This window comes from Pseudonaja textilis, chromosome 9 (assembly GCF_049901715.1).
Source record: "Pseudonaja textilis isolate UNSWEBS1 chromosome 9, rPseTex1.2, whole genome shotgun sequence".
NCBI lineage: Eukaryota > Metazoa > Chordata > Lepidosauria > Squamata > Elapidae > Pseudonaja > Pseudonaja textilis.
The window spans coordinates 3,503,288-3,517,669 of NC_141998.1; the positions used below are offsets into that span (position 1 = coordinate 3,503,288).

The 14,382-nt window shown below is 44.6% G+C and overlaps 1 protein-coding gene across 2 annotated transcripts in view; it reads left to right on the forward strand.

Moving 5' to 3' along the window:
- ADAM9 (ADAM metallopeptidase domain 9) overlaps positions 1-14,382 on the forward strand; it is a 46,092-nt gene that overhangs the window by 1,479 nt on the left and 30,231 nt on the right. The window contains exons 2-4 of one of the 2 annotated variants that reach the window (XM_087938828.1): positions 2,726-2,977; positions 9,612-9,706; positions 13,205-13,269. In XM_087938828.1, the coding sequence (XP_087794954.1) occupies positions 2,848-2,977; positions 9,612-9,706; positions 13,205-13,269 (290 nt within the window). In that variant the 5' untranslated portion in view covers positions 2,726-2,847. The remainder of the gene's footprint in view (positions 1-2,725; positions 2,978-9,611; positions 9,707-13,204; positions 13,270-14,382) is intronic. The other variant, XM_026715226.2, reaches the window with a different exon arrangement.

A 14,382-nucleotide genomic window follows, 5' to 3' on the forward strand; every position in this document is an offset into this window, starting at 1 on the left:
CGGGGAAGGGAGAAAGAAAGAGAAAGGGAGAGAGAGTGGAGAAAGAGAGAGCGGAGAGAGAAAGAGAGAGGGATGCAGAAAGAGTGTGAGAGAGAGAGTGAAAAAGAGAGAAAGAAAGAGTGTGGGAGAGAGAGAGCTAGCTAGACAGTGAGTGAGGGTTGTGTATGAGTGTGTGTGTGAGAGAGAAAGAAAGAAAAAAGAGCAGAGAAGGGGGGGGAGAAAGATAGAAAGAGAGAGAGGTAGAGAGAGAGATGTGTGTGTGTGTGTGTGAGAGAGAAAGACAGAAGGAGGGAGAGAGATTGGGGAGGGGGTTGTCTTCCTTGCCTTTGTGGCCCCCTCCTCAGAACCGCTTCCCCGGCTGCCTTTTTCGCCCAGGAGAAAGTTGAATTGGAGAAGCCCCTTTGATTGCACCCTTTGATGTCCGGAGACGGATTTCGGGCGTTAGGCTCCGCTTTCGTGGCCCGTGTGAGTGCAGGAAAGGGTCCTTGGTGCCAAAGCAGACTCTCTCCGTGGTGTGTGTGTGTGTTTGTGTGTCCAGGAGTGTTATGGGGGTGGATGGCAGCAAGGTTGCAGCTGCTGGAGGGAAAATATATATTTACACGGGCATACGGATAAAGAAATCAATCCAAGCTTTTGACTCAAGGAAGGGTACTAAGGAAAGTTTGTGTCTCAAGAGCATTCCTCCCCCCACACACCCCCAAGGGCTGAAAGTGAGAGTTCAAAGTCTACACCTTGCTGGAATTGTGGGAGTGGAAGGAAGTCCACACACCTCCAAGCTAACCAAGGTTGAGGAAACAATAAGTGCAACATTTATTTGTGTCCTCAGGGTCACCTGAGTAGCTTTAATGGTTCCCGTAGCTTGCAATTATTATTTTTTTTCCTCTGGAAATCCATTCCTACTTCCACACCATCCGAAGGGTGTTCACCCCAAATTGCATAGCTGTAGAGATTCTCAGTCACCCAGGTCATGGTTGTCCCAAAAGGTGCTTTTTTTCAGGAGGCAACTGGACTTTCTTGTTTTTTCTTTTGAAGACGTTTCGCTTCTCATCCAAGAAGCTTCTTCAGCTCTGACTGGATGGTGTGGGATATGAATGGATTTCCAGGAACAAAAAAAACCAAAACAATTGCAGACTACGGACTTCTCAGGTGACCCTGAGGACATTGATAAACCTCCAACTGGCCTCAACAACCCCCCAAAAGGATGCAAATGACCAGCAGTCTGCAAGGAGTATAAATCCTTCCCCTCCCTACCATCCAGTCGGAGCTGAAGAAGCTTCTTGGATGAGAAGCAAAACTCCTTAAAAAACAACAAAAAAAGTATAATTGCCTCCTGAAAAAAATACTTTTGGGATAACCATGACCTGGATGACGGAGAATCTCTACAGAATAAGTAGAACAGCTTAGCTTCCAGAAGTTGTGGATGATCCATCACTGGAGGTTTTTAAGAGGTTGTCTGAAATGGTACAGGTGCAGCGGTTGGACTAGAAGCCCTCTGGGATTCTGTTAAGGTCCTTCTAGAAAACTCCTATTCCATGAATAATGGGACGAATCATATGCTGCCAAGAGAATGATAAATTTAAATAAACAACAACCTTAAACAATGCCAGATTTGGACATAATTCCACAATTCGTAGGAATACTGTACATTTCCCCATACACATCTTATCAACATTGTATGATGCTATCTTCCTTTGAAATAAGCAAGCTATGGTTCAAACTTTGTGATGATGGGTATTTCATGATATTCAGCCCAAAAATAATGTATTGAATATTTGATATAGTGGAAAATTGCAACTCTTTAGATATTTTTCGTATTTCTTATTTGCTTATTTGTGTTGTACTTTTTTATTTTCCAAAAGGTTTAATTAAAAATAAGTTTAACAAAAAACAACAACTTTGAAACTAGATGCCTTAAAGACTGAATGGACAGAAATATAAGAATGCCATTTTATAAGTTAGGCTTTGGGAGATCTTTTTAAATTTTTACGGGCAGTCAAGCCCGGTGAATTTTATAAGCAAGACTTTACGATAGTGGGATATAAGATTATAATCAGAAACAAGAACATAAAGCTAAACTTGTTCCAGCTTGTAAATATGATACAGGAAAAGATCTTTAAACGTTTCTCTAAAATGAACAGAAAAAAAGGATGTGTGTTTAGTAATCTATACAAGCCCACACCTGCCCTCTCCTTGCGGGAAATAAATTCTATACCATATTAAATCCATCCAGGGTAACTGAAGCAAGAGCATTTCAGTGTGCCAAAGACAGCGGTGTTTGTGGTATGAAGTAGCCAAAATCTGCAAGATAGCATCTGCCATCTTGACTCTTCTGAGGGTTGTTGGGTCAGGTTCAAAGCTCTTCTATGTTTACTGCTGTCTGTCCAAAGTAAACTTCTGTTACTTCTGGCCATTGGCATAAGGGACATTATGTCCTATCTTGAGATACAATCTTCCTCCTTGGATTTGACAGATCCCTGACCCTGTGTTAGCCTTCAGAAATGTTTGAAGACTAAGTGAGCTGGTTTTGGGAGCTGGTTCACCTTGGTAGGCCCTGGTTGTGCCTTGTCAGGCCCAAGCCCCAAAATGACACAGTGAAATCCAGTCAAGCCCAATGGTTTATTTGCTTACACTTAATGGACAGAACCTTGACAAACTAAAGCTATCTAACGTAATAGATATACTGTGGGGTTCTTGGTACGCTCTGAGCTTGTTGGTTTTCTTACAGACATTACATTACCAAACTAGGTAACATCATGAAACATCTGCAAGAAACCCACAAATCTCTTCAGAGCACCAAAGACCACCCCCAGTTCAACCCTGAGCTGCAAATATTGGTAGGCCCTAATTATGACTTGTGGCCCCAAAGATGACACAGTCAAATCCAATCAAGCTCTGTGCCAAGGGCACGTGCACGATGGATTGCTCGGAGGAAAGAACAATTACAGCAGCACAGACGACTCAGGAGTAAGGCTGCAAGGTAATGGCCCCTCCCTCAAGAGGCTAAAAGCCAGGTTTTAAAAAAGCGTTCTTTGCAGACAGCATAGAAGCTCTGAAGCTCAACTGGTGGACATCTCCGTTCGTGTTTGGAGAATCTTGAAAAATTAGTTCTTATCGCTGGGTTTTTGGCAGCCTTGACAAACAATTTGGCAAGGCTCTTTCTTGTCGGAGCTAATTAGTGGGTAGCAGCCTTCAGAACAGAATTTGCTAATAAACCTTAAAAGGTGGGGGCTGCTGCCTTTGTCTCTGTTTGCTCTTTGGAAACCCGGTTGGGTCAGAACAGCGTGTGAGGGTATTGCGTGCACATGCAGAGTGGGCAAGGGGCCCCCCAGCATGCATTGCCTTCTGGGTTCTGGCATGGGAGCAAGTGTGCGCGCAATTATCGTCATGGGAACCGAAAAAGGTTAGCCACCACCGATCTAGGATGTGGCTGCCCCGAACCTTTTCCCCCATCCGGCTTTGAACTATGCAGTCTCTTAATTTGGGCGTCTGTCTATAATATGTTGTCTGCTTCCTGGGAGACCATCCCTTCCTTCTCCTGGTGCACATTTCATCCAAGACCTCTGGAAGTTGGATCGTGACAACTGGACTTCTTTTCTTTTTTGCTCGAAACCTCTCGCTGCCCAAGTAGCTTCTTCAGTCCGCTCGGATTCTACCTGGATAAGCAGCGAAACGTTTCCAACCAAGAAGGAAAGAAATCCAGTTGCAACGGACTCAACATCCAAGACAATTCTTACCTGGATGACTGAGAATCTTGATCGACACATTAAATCACAGACTTTTTTGTTACGGTTCTTCCTCTTGTGATCTGGTGATTTGTTTCCATGGTTCTCCGTCGCCTGCAATCTGGAATGTAATAATGCCAAGGTTGCATTTTCTCATTTTTTTCTGTTTTTTTTTTAGCTTGTTCCCTTTTATCCCATGCTGGTAATTTTTTTTTTTTTTGGATGAAAAGTGTTTGTAATTTATGCAAGTAAATTGAAAAAAAAAGGGGGTGGGAAGAATTAAAACCATCCTGTAAATGCTATTATGAAGCGGGTTCACAGATAGCTAAATAGACAGCAGTTACCAATTTGAGGAAGTGAATCATTTTGTCCTTTGTTGCAGAACTTTGGGGGTTATGAAACAACTTGCTTGTTTCAATTTTCAGCTGTTGCTTGAAAACATAACCTTCACCCTCTTAATCTGCTACATAGAAAGGAAGGAATAAACGAGAAGTGAAAAAGGGAAACTAGGTGTGGCCTGTGTGGATCTACTACATTTTGGATGTCAAGCAAAGAAAATAAGTTTTTTTTAAAAAAATTCTAGTATCTACTAAATGATTTGACCAAGGCGTATTGAGACACTAACAAACACATGTTAGTCCCAAAACCCTTTTTTCTTTATTTCAACGGCTGTGAATTGTAGTCATTCACAGCCCGTAATGAGTCTCCAACAGTTTGTAATAGTCCCATGGAAGTCTGCCAAAGTCCTTCGGGATAAGTCTGATAAGCACGCACCTTTATCTTCCTTGAAATGTTGCTAGCAATTAAATTTCCAATTAGTTATACGAGACCACCCGGAGCACAAATTCAACGCAGAACTTCAGGTTTCAAACCGACCAGTATGAACAAAGTTGCTTCCTGCAAAGATTCCTGTCCCTTTGTTCCTCCTTATGAAAGGGCCAATCATCTCCAAGCCTTACTCCCGAGTCACCCTCCCCCCTCTGGCAGCTCTGTGCACTGGGAACAGGCTCCCCTTGTTCCTCTGCCTCGCTGCTGTCAGATTCTGGAGGCTCCAGAGTCAGCACATAACTCCCAGATGGCCCTGGCCCCATTTCTGTATCAGGCGCAGGACCATTTTCCGAGTCCTCCCCAGACTCCCGGATCGGCCCATGTTCCTCCCCACTGTCCAACTCTGCTGCTGTCTCCGTAGGCTGCCGGTGGACCACAACACTAAATGTGTTGGAATTCACTCACCTTCCCAGGCAGTGTGACCTGGAGTTGCTTCATTTGGTAGTGACGTGTGACTGGAGTCATGCAGGTAGCCCTCGACATGCAACCACAATTGCGCCCCAAATTGCCAAGCAAGGCGGTTGTTAAACGAGTTTTGCTCCATTTGGCGTCCTTTTTGCCAAAGTTGTTATATAATTGTTAAGTCAATTATGCCATCGTGAAGTGAATCTACTTGCTTATCCAAGTAGCATGAAGAAGCTTATCAAAAGGATTTCAAAAGGATAAGCAGATAAGATCAGAAGAGAATTCTTAGTATAGGTTTTCTCCTTGTTTGAGTAGGGGGCTGGACTAGAAGACCTCCAAGGTCCCTTCAACCTCTACTCTGTTCTGTCCTGTTCTATTCATTTTCTATGTTCTGTTCTACTCTACTCTACTCTACTCTACTCTACTCTACTCTATTCTCAATCCTATTCTCAATCCTATTCTCTATTCTATTCTATTCTATTCTATTCTATTCTATTCTATTCTATTCTATTCTATTCTATTCTATTCTATTCTATTCTATTCTATTCTTATTATACCCTATGACTATCATTAATTGTTGTATCTGATGTTTCTTGACTCTTGACAAATGTATCTTTTCTTTTATGTAAACTGAGAGCATTTGCACCAAGACAAATTGCTTGTGTGTCCAATCACACTTGGCCAAAAAAGAATTCAATTCAATTCAATTCAATTCAATTCAATTCAATTCAATTCAATTCTATTCTATTCAATTCTATTCTATTCTATTCTATTCTATTCTATTCTATTCTATTCTATTCTATTCTATTCCATTCCATTCTATTCTATTCTATTCTATTCTGATTTTAATTAAGTGAGTCTGGTCTTCCACATTGACTCTGCTTGTTGGAAGCCAGCTAGGAAGGTTACAAATGGTGATTCTGTGATCCCAGGACATGGTCTGAATTTTGTTCTGGTGACCATGGGAATGCTGCAACCATCATAAGTGTGAAAAACGATCTTAAGTCCCTTTTTTCAGGGCTTTTCTAACTTCGAACAGTCACTAAATGAATAGTTATAAATTCATACCTGCGTGTGAAGCCCTTGCATTGCACAGAGTAGCAGAATTTCTCGAATATCCATAGAATAGATTTTAAAAATTCTGTTCTCTTATATCCGTGTTGGTTGCCCCAAGGATTACACGAGGTTTAAAAAGTTCCCATTTCTGGCTGAATATTGTCCTGTATTCAAAGCCAACTATGGACAAAAAGCTGTAAAACAACACAATATCATTTAATGGTCTCCTCCTTGAGCTGGTGGATTGGACTAGAACAGGGGTCGCCAACCTTTTGGACCTCAGAGACCACCAAACTCATCATTTTAAATCCCACGGACCAGAAACCCTGGGAAAATCCCCCAAAAATCTGTAGGAAAATTGCCCACCCCGTTTTCCTACCGATCGATCGTTCTTTATTTGGGATCGCAGGATACCGTCTCCAGCTCCATTCTCAGGGAGAGAGAGAGAGACTTTTGGCTTCATGCAAGGAAAGCAGCAGAAGCCGCAGAAGTCTTTCTTTCTCTCCCCCAAACTCCGCCAGGAATGAGTCTTTGTGAAACTTGTCATGCCGGCGCAGACTCTTGGAGCAGGAGGCCTTGCAGGGTCCCAAAGACTCACTTCTGGCGGAGTTTGGGAGAGAGAAAGAAAGACTTTGGCTGCCCTCCTTGCATGCAGCCAAAAGCAGAAGAAGAAAGAAGCAACCTGGTGGACAGGCAAGGTGCGTGAGGTGTGTGGGGCAAGTTCCCCCCTCTGTCCTTTCCTCCCTCCCCTCACTACCTTGTGTTGTTCAACGCAAGCTTTGTGTTCCCGTTGGGCACGTGGTCAGGCAGCCTTGTGTTCCCACGCAACCTGGTTTAATTGCTTTTGGGGGTGACATTTCTCTGCGGACCACCAAAATTTTCTCACGGACCACCAACGGTCCCCGGCCCACTAGTTGGCAACCACTGGACTGGATGACCTCCAAGGTCCCTTCCAGCTCTATTCTGATTGGTTGGGTTGGATGAAGGAACTGCTCATTTGGGTTACGGAAGTGGCCCGCAACACGAACTCCATTCTTCAATCTGTTTTTCTTAACCGATATTCTTTGCCGCATGGAATCGGCCTGTTTCCCTGCGTTGAAGACGAGACCCCCTCAAAATGAGCGCGAGGAAGATGGGAAACAGGAAAACAGTCCCTTTACCAGATGCCAAAGTTCACGGGAAACTATCCAAGCTCAGCTTCCTAGTCGTGAGATTGCAAATCCGATGGCCACCTCTTGGATGTACAGTTTTCCCAAACGTCTCTCCTCTGGGGAATAAGATAGAGAAGGAGCGAATAACGGGGCTTTAAGCGTCAGGGCGTCGCGCTGCGAAATTGTAATAGTTCTCATTTCAAGTTTCGAGCTGTCAGTTTGGTAAGCGGAACAATACTTTTGATTTTTTGAATCAAAACGAGATCGGGAAAGGTTTGGGCAGGGCTGGCTTTTTCAATTGGTCTGTCTGGGGTCAGATTTTCAAAGTCACCCTTCCCCCAGATACAGATTAACAGAGTTGGAAGGGACCTTGGAGATCATGTAGTCCAATCCCCTTGCCCAAGCAAGAGACCCTACACCATTTCTGACAGAGGGCAGTCCAGTCTCTTCTTGAAAGCCTCCAGGGATGAAGCTCCCACAACTTCTGAAGGCAACTTCTGTTCCATGGGTTGATTGCTCTCACTGTCAGGAAATACCTCATTATTTCTAGATTGAAACTCTCCTTGTTCAGTCTCCATCCATTATTCCTCGTCTGGTTTACAGGTGTCTTGGAAAATAGCTTGACCCCCTTCCTTTCTGGGGCAGCCCCTGAGATATTGGAAGACTGCTATCCTGTCTCCCCTGGTCCTTCTTTCCCTAGACTAGCCATGCCCAGTTCCTGCAACCGTTCTTCGTATGTTTTAGCCTCCAGTCCCCTCATCATGCTGGTTGCTCTTCTCTGCACTCTTTCCAGAGTCTCAACCTCTTTTTGATAGTCTGGTGACCAAAACTGGATTCAGTATTCCAACTGGGGTCTTATCAAGGCATTATAAAGTTCACTTTAACAGATTAACAGATCTGGAAGGGATCTTGGAGGTCATCTAGTCCAACCCCCCACCCAAGCAGGAGACCCTACACCATCTCTGACAGTCTCTTCTTGACAGCCTCCAGGGATGAAGCTCCCATAACTTCTGAAGGCAACTTCTATTCCATGGGTTGATTGTTCTCACTGTCGGAAAATTCCTCCTTATTTCCAGGTTGAATCTCTCCTTGATCAGTTTCCATCCATTGTTCCTTGTCTGGCCTTCAAGTGCTTTGGATAATAGCTTGGCCCCTTCCTCCTCTCTGTGGCAGCCCTTCAAATATTGGAAGCCTGGTCTCTTGTCTCCCCTGGTCCTTCTCTTCCCTAGACTAGCCAGGCCCAGTTCCTGCAAACATTCATCACATGTTTCAGCCTCCAGTCCCCTCATCATCCTGGTTGCTCTTCTCTGCACTTTTTCTAGAGTCTCAACCTCTTTTTTATAGCGTGGTGAACCTCAAATGGGTCCCAGGCGAAAGACGTGGATTTAGCCTGAAATAAGGGACTGTATCTCCATATTGAAGCGGTACGCTAAGTAAGAGGCATCTGATGTATGTTTCTGAACATTTTTGTGAAGAGGGATTGTGCTAAATGTCCAAGATAATCTTTCCTCCCACAAGAAGCTCAGTGTGCTCTCACACGGAGACTATTTTTGCTGCCTCTCAACAGAGATAATGCGTCCCATTTCTAGATGTAGTAAATTTCAGAGTTCCCAGATTTTGCCGTTCAAGAGTTGTTCTAATATCATGTGTTTATTTATTTTTTTGTTGCGGTAATAATAATAATTTCTTTTTTTTTTTCTTCAAGATCTTTCCTATTTTGAAGCTAGTTTTCTACAAGTGGAGGAATTATGAGGGCCACGCTTTCTGAACGGTTGTTTCGTTTTCTTCTTGTTTTGCAGCACGCTACAAAACGCGTGAGATGGGGACTCTCTGTGTAGACTTTACAAAAAAATAAATAAATCACTATATCTATATATTTCTAAAACTGTAACCTATAACTGGGTGAAACAGTGCATCATACTGCAATATATTTTTGATCCCATATATCTCAAATGGGCTAACTGAAGCCGTATCCAAAATCTGGGCCCCTGACTCCTTCTAATTTTGCTTCTTCCTCTCCTTCTCCTCTCCTTCTCCTTCTCCTTCCCCTCCTCTTCCTCCTGCTCCTCCCTCGTGTCGGGGGGAACCAAGCACCAGACAAAACGGTGTTCCAAGCTCCATTTTGGGTTGCGACAGCCTCCAGCAACCCTCTGCCAGCAAAAACAGAGCTCCGTTTTGGCTGGAAGAGGCTCCACGGGCCAATCCTTCGCTGGTTTTCCAGGGTGGCCCCTGCGGGACATATCTGGCCCCTGGGCTTTGATTCTGATACCCACTCCTTTAGGGTCCCCTGCTTGAATGGAAGGTTGGACTGGTGGACCTCCCAAGGTCCCTTCCAACCTTATTCTTCGGTGTTCTATTTATCTCACGAGTTCTGATCTTCCAGAGTATTTAAAAGCCAGACTATTCGTTTTGCAAGCCAACATGTCTTCTTCTTCTTCTTCTGTTGCAGGTTTTCAGTCACTTTCTCATCTGTCTTCCTACGAAATTATGGTCCCCGAGAGGATAGAAAAAGAACAAGAAAGAGAACAGGCCCAACATTTAGAGGTATGTAAGCATGGGGGAACTTCCATAACCAAAATAAGGAATTAGAATAGGATACAATAGAATAGAATAGAATAGGATAGAATAGAATAGAATAGGATAGAATAGAATAGAATAGAATAGAATAGAATAGAATGGAAGGGAAGGGAAGGGAAGGGAAGGGAAGGGAATGCAGAATAGAATAGAATGGGATGGGATGGGATGGAAGAGAAGGGAAGGGAAGAGAATGCAGAATAGAATAGAATAGAATGGAATATCAGAGTTGGAAGGGACCTTGGAGGTCTTCTAGTCCAACCCCCTGAATAGGCAGGAAACCCTACATCACTTCAGACAAATGGTTATCCAACTTCTTTTTAAAAACTTCCAGTGTTGGAGCATTTACAACTTCTGGAGGCAAATTGTTCCACTGATCAGTTGTTCCCACTTTCAGGAAATTTCTAGGTTGCTTCTCTCCTTGAGGAGTTTCCACCCGTTGCTTCGTGTCCTGCCTTCAGGTGCCTTGGAGAATAGCTTGACCCCTTCCTCTTACTTTGGGGCAGCCCTACAAATATTGGAACCCTGCTATCATAGCTCCCTTAGAGTCCTTCTTCTCATCAAACTAGGGATACCCAGTTCCAGCAACTATTCTTTATAAGTTTTAGCCTCCGGTTCCCTCATCATCCTGGTTGCTCTTCTCTGCCCTCTTTCTAGAGTCTTAATGGATTAATGGGAATGTTTTGTGCAGATGTTTGGAAGCTACCACCTATGACAAATACTACGGTCTCTGTATTGCATTTTTCAAGGTGGTTGTAGAGAGTGAGCCGGGCAGAGGAAATGTTTGCCAGTGGCCTTCTTGTGCTAGAACTGAAGGTTGTATATAGGGATGTTGGGGGCATCCTATACATTTGCAGGGCGGCCTCGCTTGCCTCACAAATTGGTCGTGCCAACCTCATCCAACCTTCATCCATTGAAGTGTTTCTCAACCTTGCCAGCTCAAAGGTGTCTGGACTTCGATTCCCAGAATGCTGGCTGGGGAATTCTGGGAGTTGAAGTCCACACTTCTTCCAAGTTGAGACGAAAGACAAGTTGAGAAACACCGCTCCGCTCTCTGGAATATAGTTCTGTCGGCTAGGCCTTTGGTTCCTGGGGAATGATGGAAATGGTTATTGGCATGAAGAAACCTACTCTTTATCATCTTGAAAATCGGCCCAGAAATGTATCTCTTGGCAAAGAGGAGAACAGCAAATAACAATTGTGATGACCCGGAGTGTAACACAAACGTAACAAAATCCAAAATGTAATGGTCTTTTAATGCCTCCAACTGGGCCTCATTGTTCACTAATTCTCAGTTGGGGATAAAACGTATTCAAAAAGAGTCTTCAAAAGAAAGCCATACAGTCCGAACTTAATGAGCGGATAGAGGTGAAATAAAAAACCCAAAGCAAACTACAATGAAGGAAATTCCACAATGGACCAGGATAAGTAATTACCAGCTTCAAGGAGATAACAAGGCAGAGTCTGTTGGAAGGACGCCAACCAAGATAACTTCAGCCCAAAATAAAACACACTTTGCTTCTGGCAACGCTGTATTTTAACCGTCTCTCTTATATACTAGTCTCCCCAGCTGCAATCAATGATGGGGATCATGGCCGCTTCCTCTCCTGTAAGCCAAGTTGTTTCCTTCTCTGTTCCTCCCTGCATGCCCTAGGATGGAGAGGGGATGGGCCTGGTTTTTCCTCTGACTGCTCAGTCGGCCTCTGCCCTTCCCCAGCCTCCTCCACAACCTCCAGAGCCACACTTCCACTCCCTGTCGGCTGTTCCTCTTCTCCCTCTGAGTCAGTCTCCACCATGGGCATGACATAATCTACTGCAGCCTTAAGGTTTGCTGCACAATATTCATGTCTGATCAAATGATTTTGGGCTCCTCAGGCAAACAAAATTCCACAAAATGTCTTCCCCGATTCCTGCCATTTAAAAAAAATAAAAAATTGCGTTCGGCGACAATTACGCTCAGCCACTTCCAATGTTTCCTCGACACGTTGATCAATAGGAATTAAATTTAAAGGAAAGGGCTCCTTGTACCTCTGATAAACACAGCGGTGCCTGGCCTCCAAGGGAATGCTGCACACTTTCTTACAAAATTAAAAGTGATTGGCAGCTGCGACACAATGCTGTATTTCAAATGAAACCTCATTACGATCCTAGACCAAGGATCATGGCTCCCTACAGTCATGAGGGAGAAATACAACCGATATCAAGCCTACAATTTTTATCTGGTGGAACGTTAATTTATTCAGTTTAGGCCTTGCTTGACTCCAAATTGACCCCGGGCAGCATACAAGGTAATTAAACAAACTGTTCCGACCCAGCTCCCAAACACAACAAACCCTCTGTAGTTAACTAAATATTCCTTTTTATCAGAGGCGGCCAGCAGCCCCGGTAAAAAGTTTCTCTCTCACCGCAAGCTAACAAGTCCGTCCGGCAGGGAGATGAATACTTGTCTGCCACATCTATTCATCTCTTCCCCTCTGCCTTTTTTATCCCCAGAGCTAAGGTGGGGCCTTGGTAGCAGCAGTGGCTCTTCCATCCCAAGGACCGGCCCATAGATTTCCACTGCTCTCCTCTCCTCTCCTTCTGCGCATCTGTGTTTCAGGCACTGGAGCCAGCTGTTCCTCCTCTTCCTCATCAGCCACCTCCAGACCTGGGTGCTGTTGACTCTCCATCTGAGGGCTGATGGACGGCCCAGGCTCTGAGTCCATCTCTCTCTCCCTCCCTCTCTCTCTCTCTCTCTCTCTCCAGGTAAACAAGTCCGTCCAGCAAGGAGATGTCTGCCACATATATTCATCTCTGCCCCTGCCTTTTATCCCCAGAGCTAAGGTGGGGCCTTGCTAGCAGCAATGGCTCTTCCATCCCAAGGACCGGCCCATAGATTTCCACTGCTTTCCTCTCCTCTCCTTCTGCGCATCTCTGTTTCAGGCACTGGAGCCAGCTGTTCCTCCTCTTCCTCATCAGCCACCTCCAGACCTGGGGCCTGTTGATTCTCCATCTGAGGGCTGACGGACAGCCCAGGGTCCGCCTCTGTCCCTGTCTCTCTCTCTCTCTCTCTCTCTCTCTCTCTCTCTCTCTGACACCTCCATTTCCTATTCGCCCTTGTAGCTCTCATGTTGCCTTGATCATGTTGCCTTGACCTGACTCTCTCACTGTCTCCTCCCCTGATTTGGCTGCTGGTGGGGCCGGCGGCCGACTGGCCACAACACAAACTGGAAAACAGAATATAATAAAGATGAAAAAGGAAAGCATTATATAAAAGGTTAAATATAAAAACCACATGAGATGTATGAAGCACCCCTCCCCACTATATATATATGTATGTATGTATGTATGTATGTATGTATGTAAAAGGAGGCATGAAATATTTATTAAATATTGCTGCTTGACTCCCACTGTTCATTAGTTTGGGACGGGGTCACTAAGTAAGATTGAAACACCCGCTAATATTGCTTTCTCCCTCTATGTTTTCAGGACCAGTTATCATTCAGGGTCACAGTTGAAGGAAAACCATATACCATTCATTTAAGAAGGCACAAGTAAGTGATTTCGTTCTGGCTGTATGTCTGTGGCGATTCTCAGTCATCCAGGTCATAGTAGTCTCAAAGGTGCTGGATTGTTCTTTTTTCCTTAAGGAAGAAGATGTTTTGCTTCTCATCCAAGAAGTCACAGTTGATGAAGCTTCTTGGACGAGAAGCGAAGTGTCTTCTTCTGTTGTGGCCCGCCACACTGGTGGCAGATTCAGATAGTGAGGAGGCTGGGGAGGAACATCCTGGGGTCTGGGGAAGACTCTGACGAGTACTCTGCGTCGGAGGCAGAGATGGGGCCAGGGCCGTCTGACAGTTATCAGCTGCCTTTAGAGTTGGACATCAATGGGGAAGAAGAACAGCTGGAGCCTGTTCCCAGCGTGCGCATGTACAGAGCTGCCAGAAGAGGGAAACAGCTAAGGAACAAGGGCCGACTCAGGAGTAAAGCCACAGGTAGACGGTGAATGACCCCTCCCATAGGGAATAAAGAGGAGCGAAAGCAGTGTTCCAATATCTCAGGGGCTGCCCCAAAGAAGAGGGAGTCAAGCTAGTCTCCAAAGCCCCTGAGGGCAGGACAAGAAGCAATGAGTGGAAACTAATCAAGGAGAGAAGCAACCTAGAACTAAGGATAAATTTCCTGACAGTGAGAACAATTAATTAGTTGGAACAACTTGCCTCCAGAAGTTGTGGATGCTCCAACACTTGAAGTTTTTGAAAAACAACTAGATAACCCTTTGTCTGAAGTGGTGTAGGGTTTCCTGCCTAAGCAGGGGGTTGGACTAGAAGACCTCCAAGGTCCCTTCCAACTATTCTCTTCTCTTCTCTTCTCTTCTCTTCATATTTTCAATGAACCTATTGATATGCTTCCAACTGCAGCTTACCCTGTTCCTAAGTCTTATTTTATTTCCCCCCGCTCAACCGTTATCCCATAGTGCTCTTTATGTAAAAAGTTATAGGTGATAGAAAAAGCCAGAGGTTTAGTTGGAGAGTAAAGGTCCATTTGTTCCCTCACAAATTCTTTGGCTGTGGTTGAGGTTTGGTCAGGTTTTTTTTTTTTTTAACTGATGAACAGAGTCGGAAGGGAACCTTGTAGGTCATCTAGTCCAACCCCCCGCCCAAGCAGAA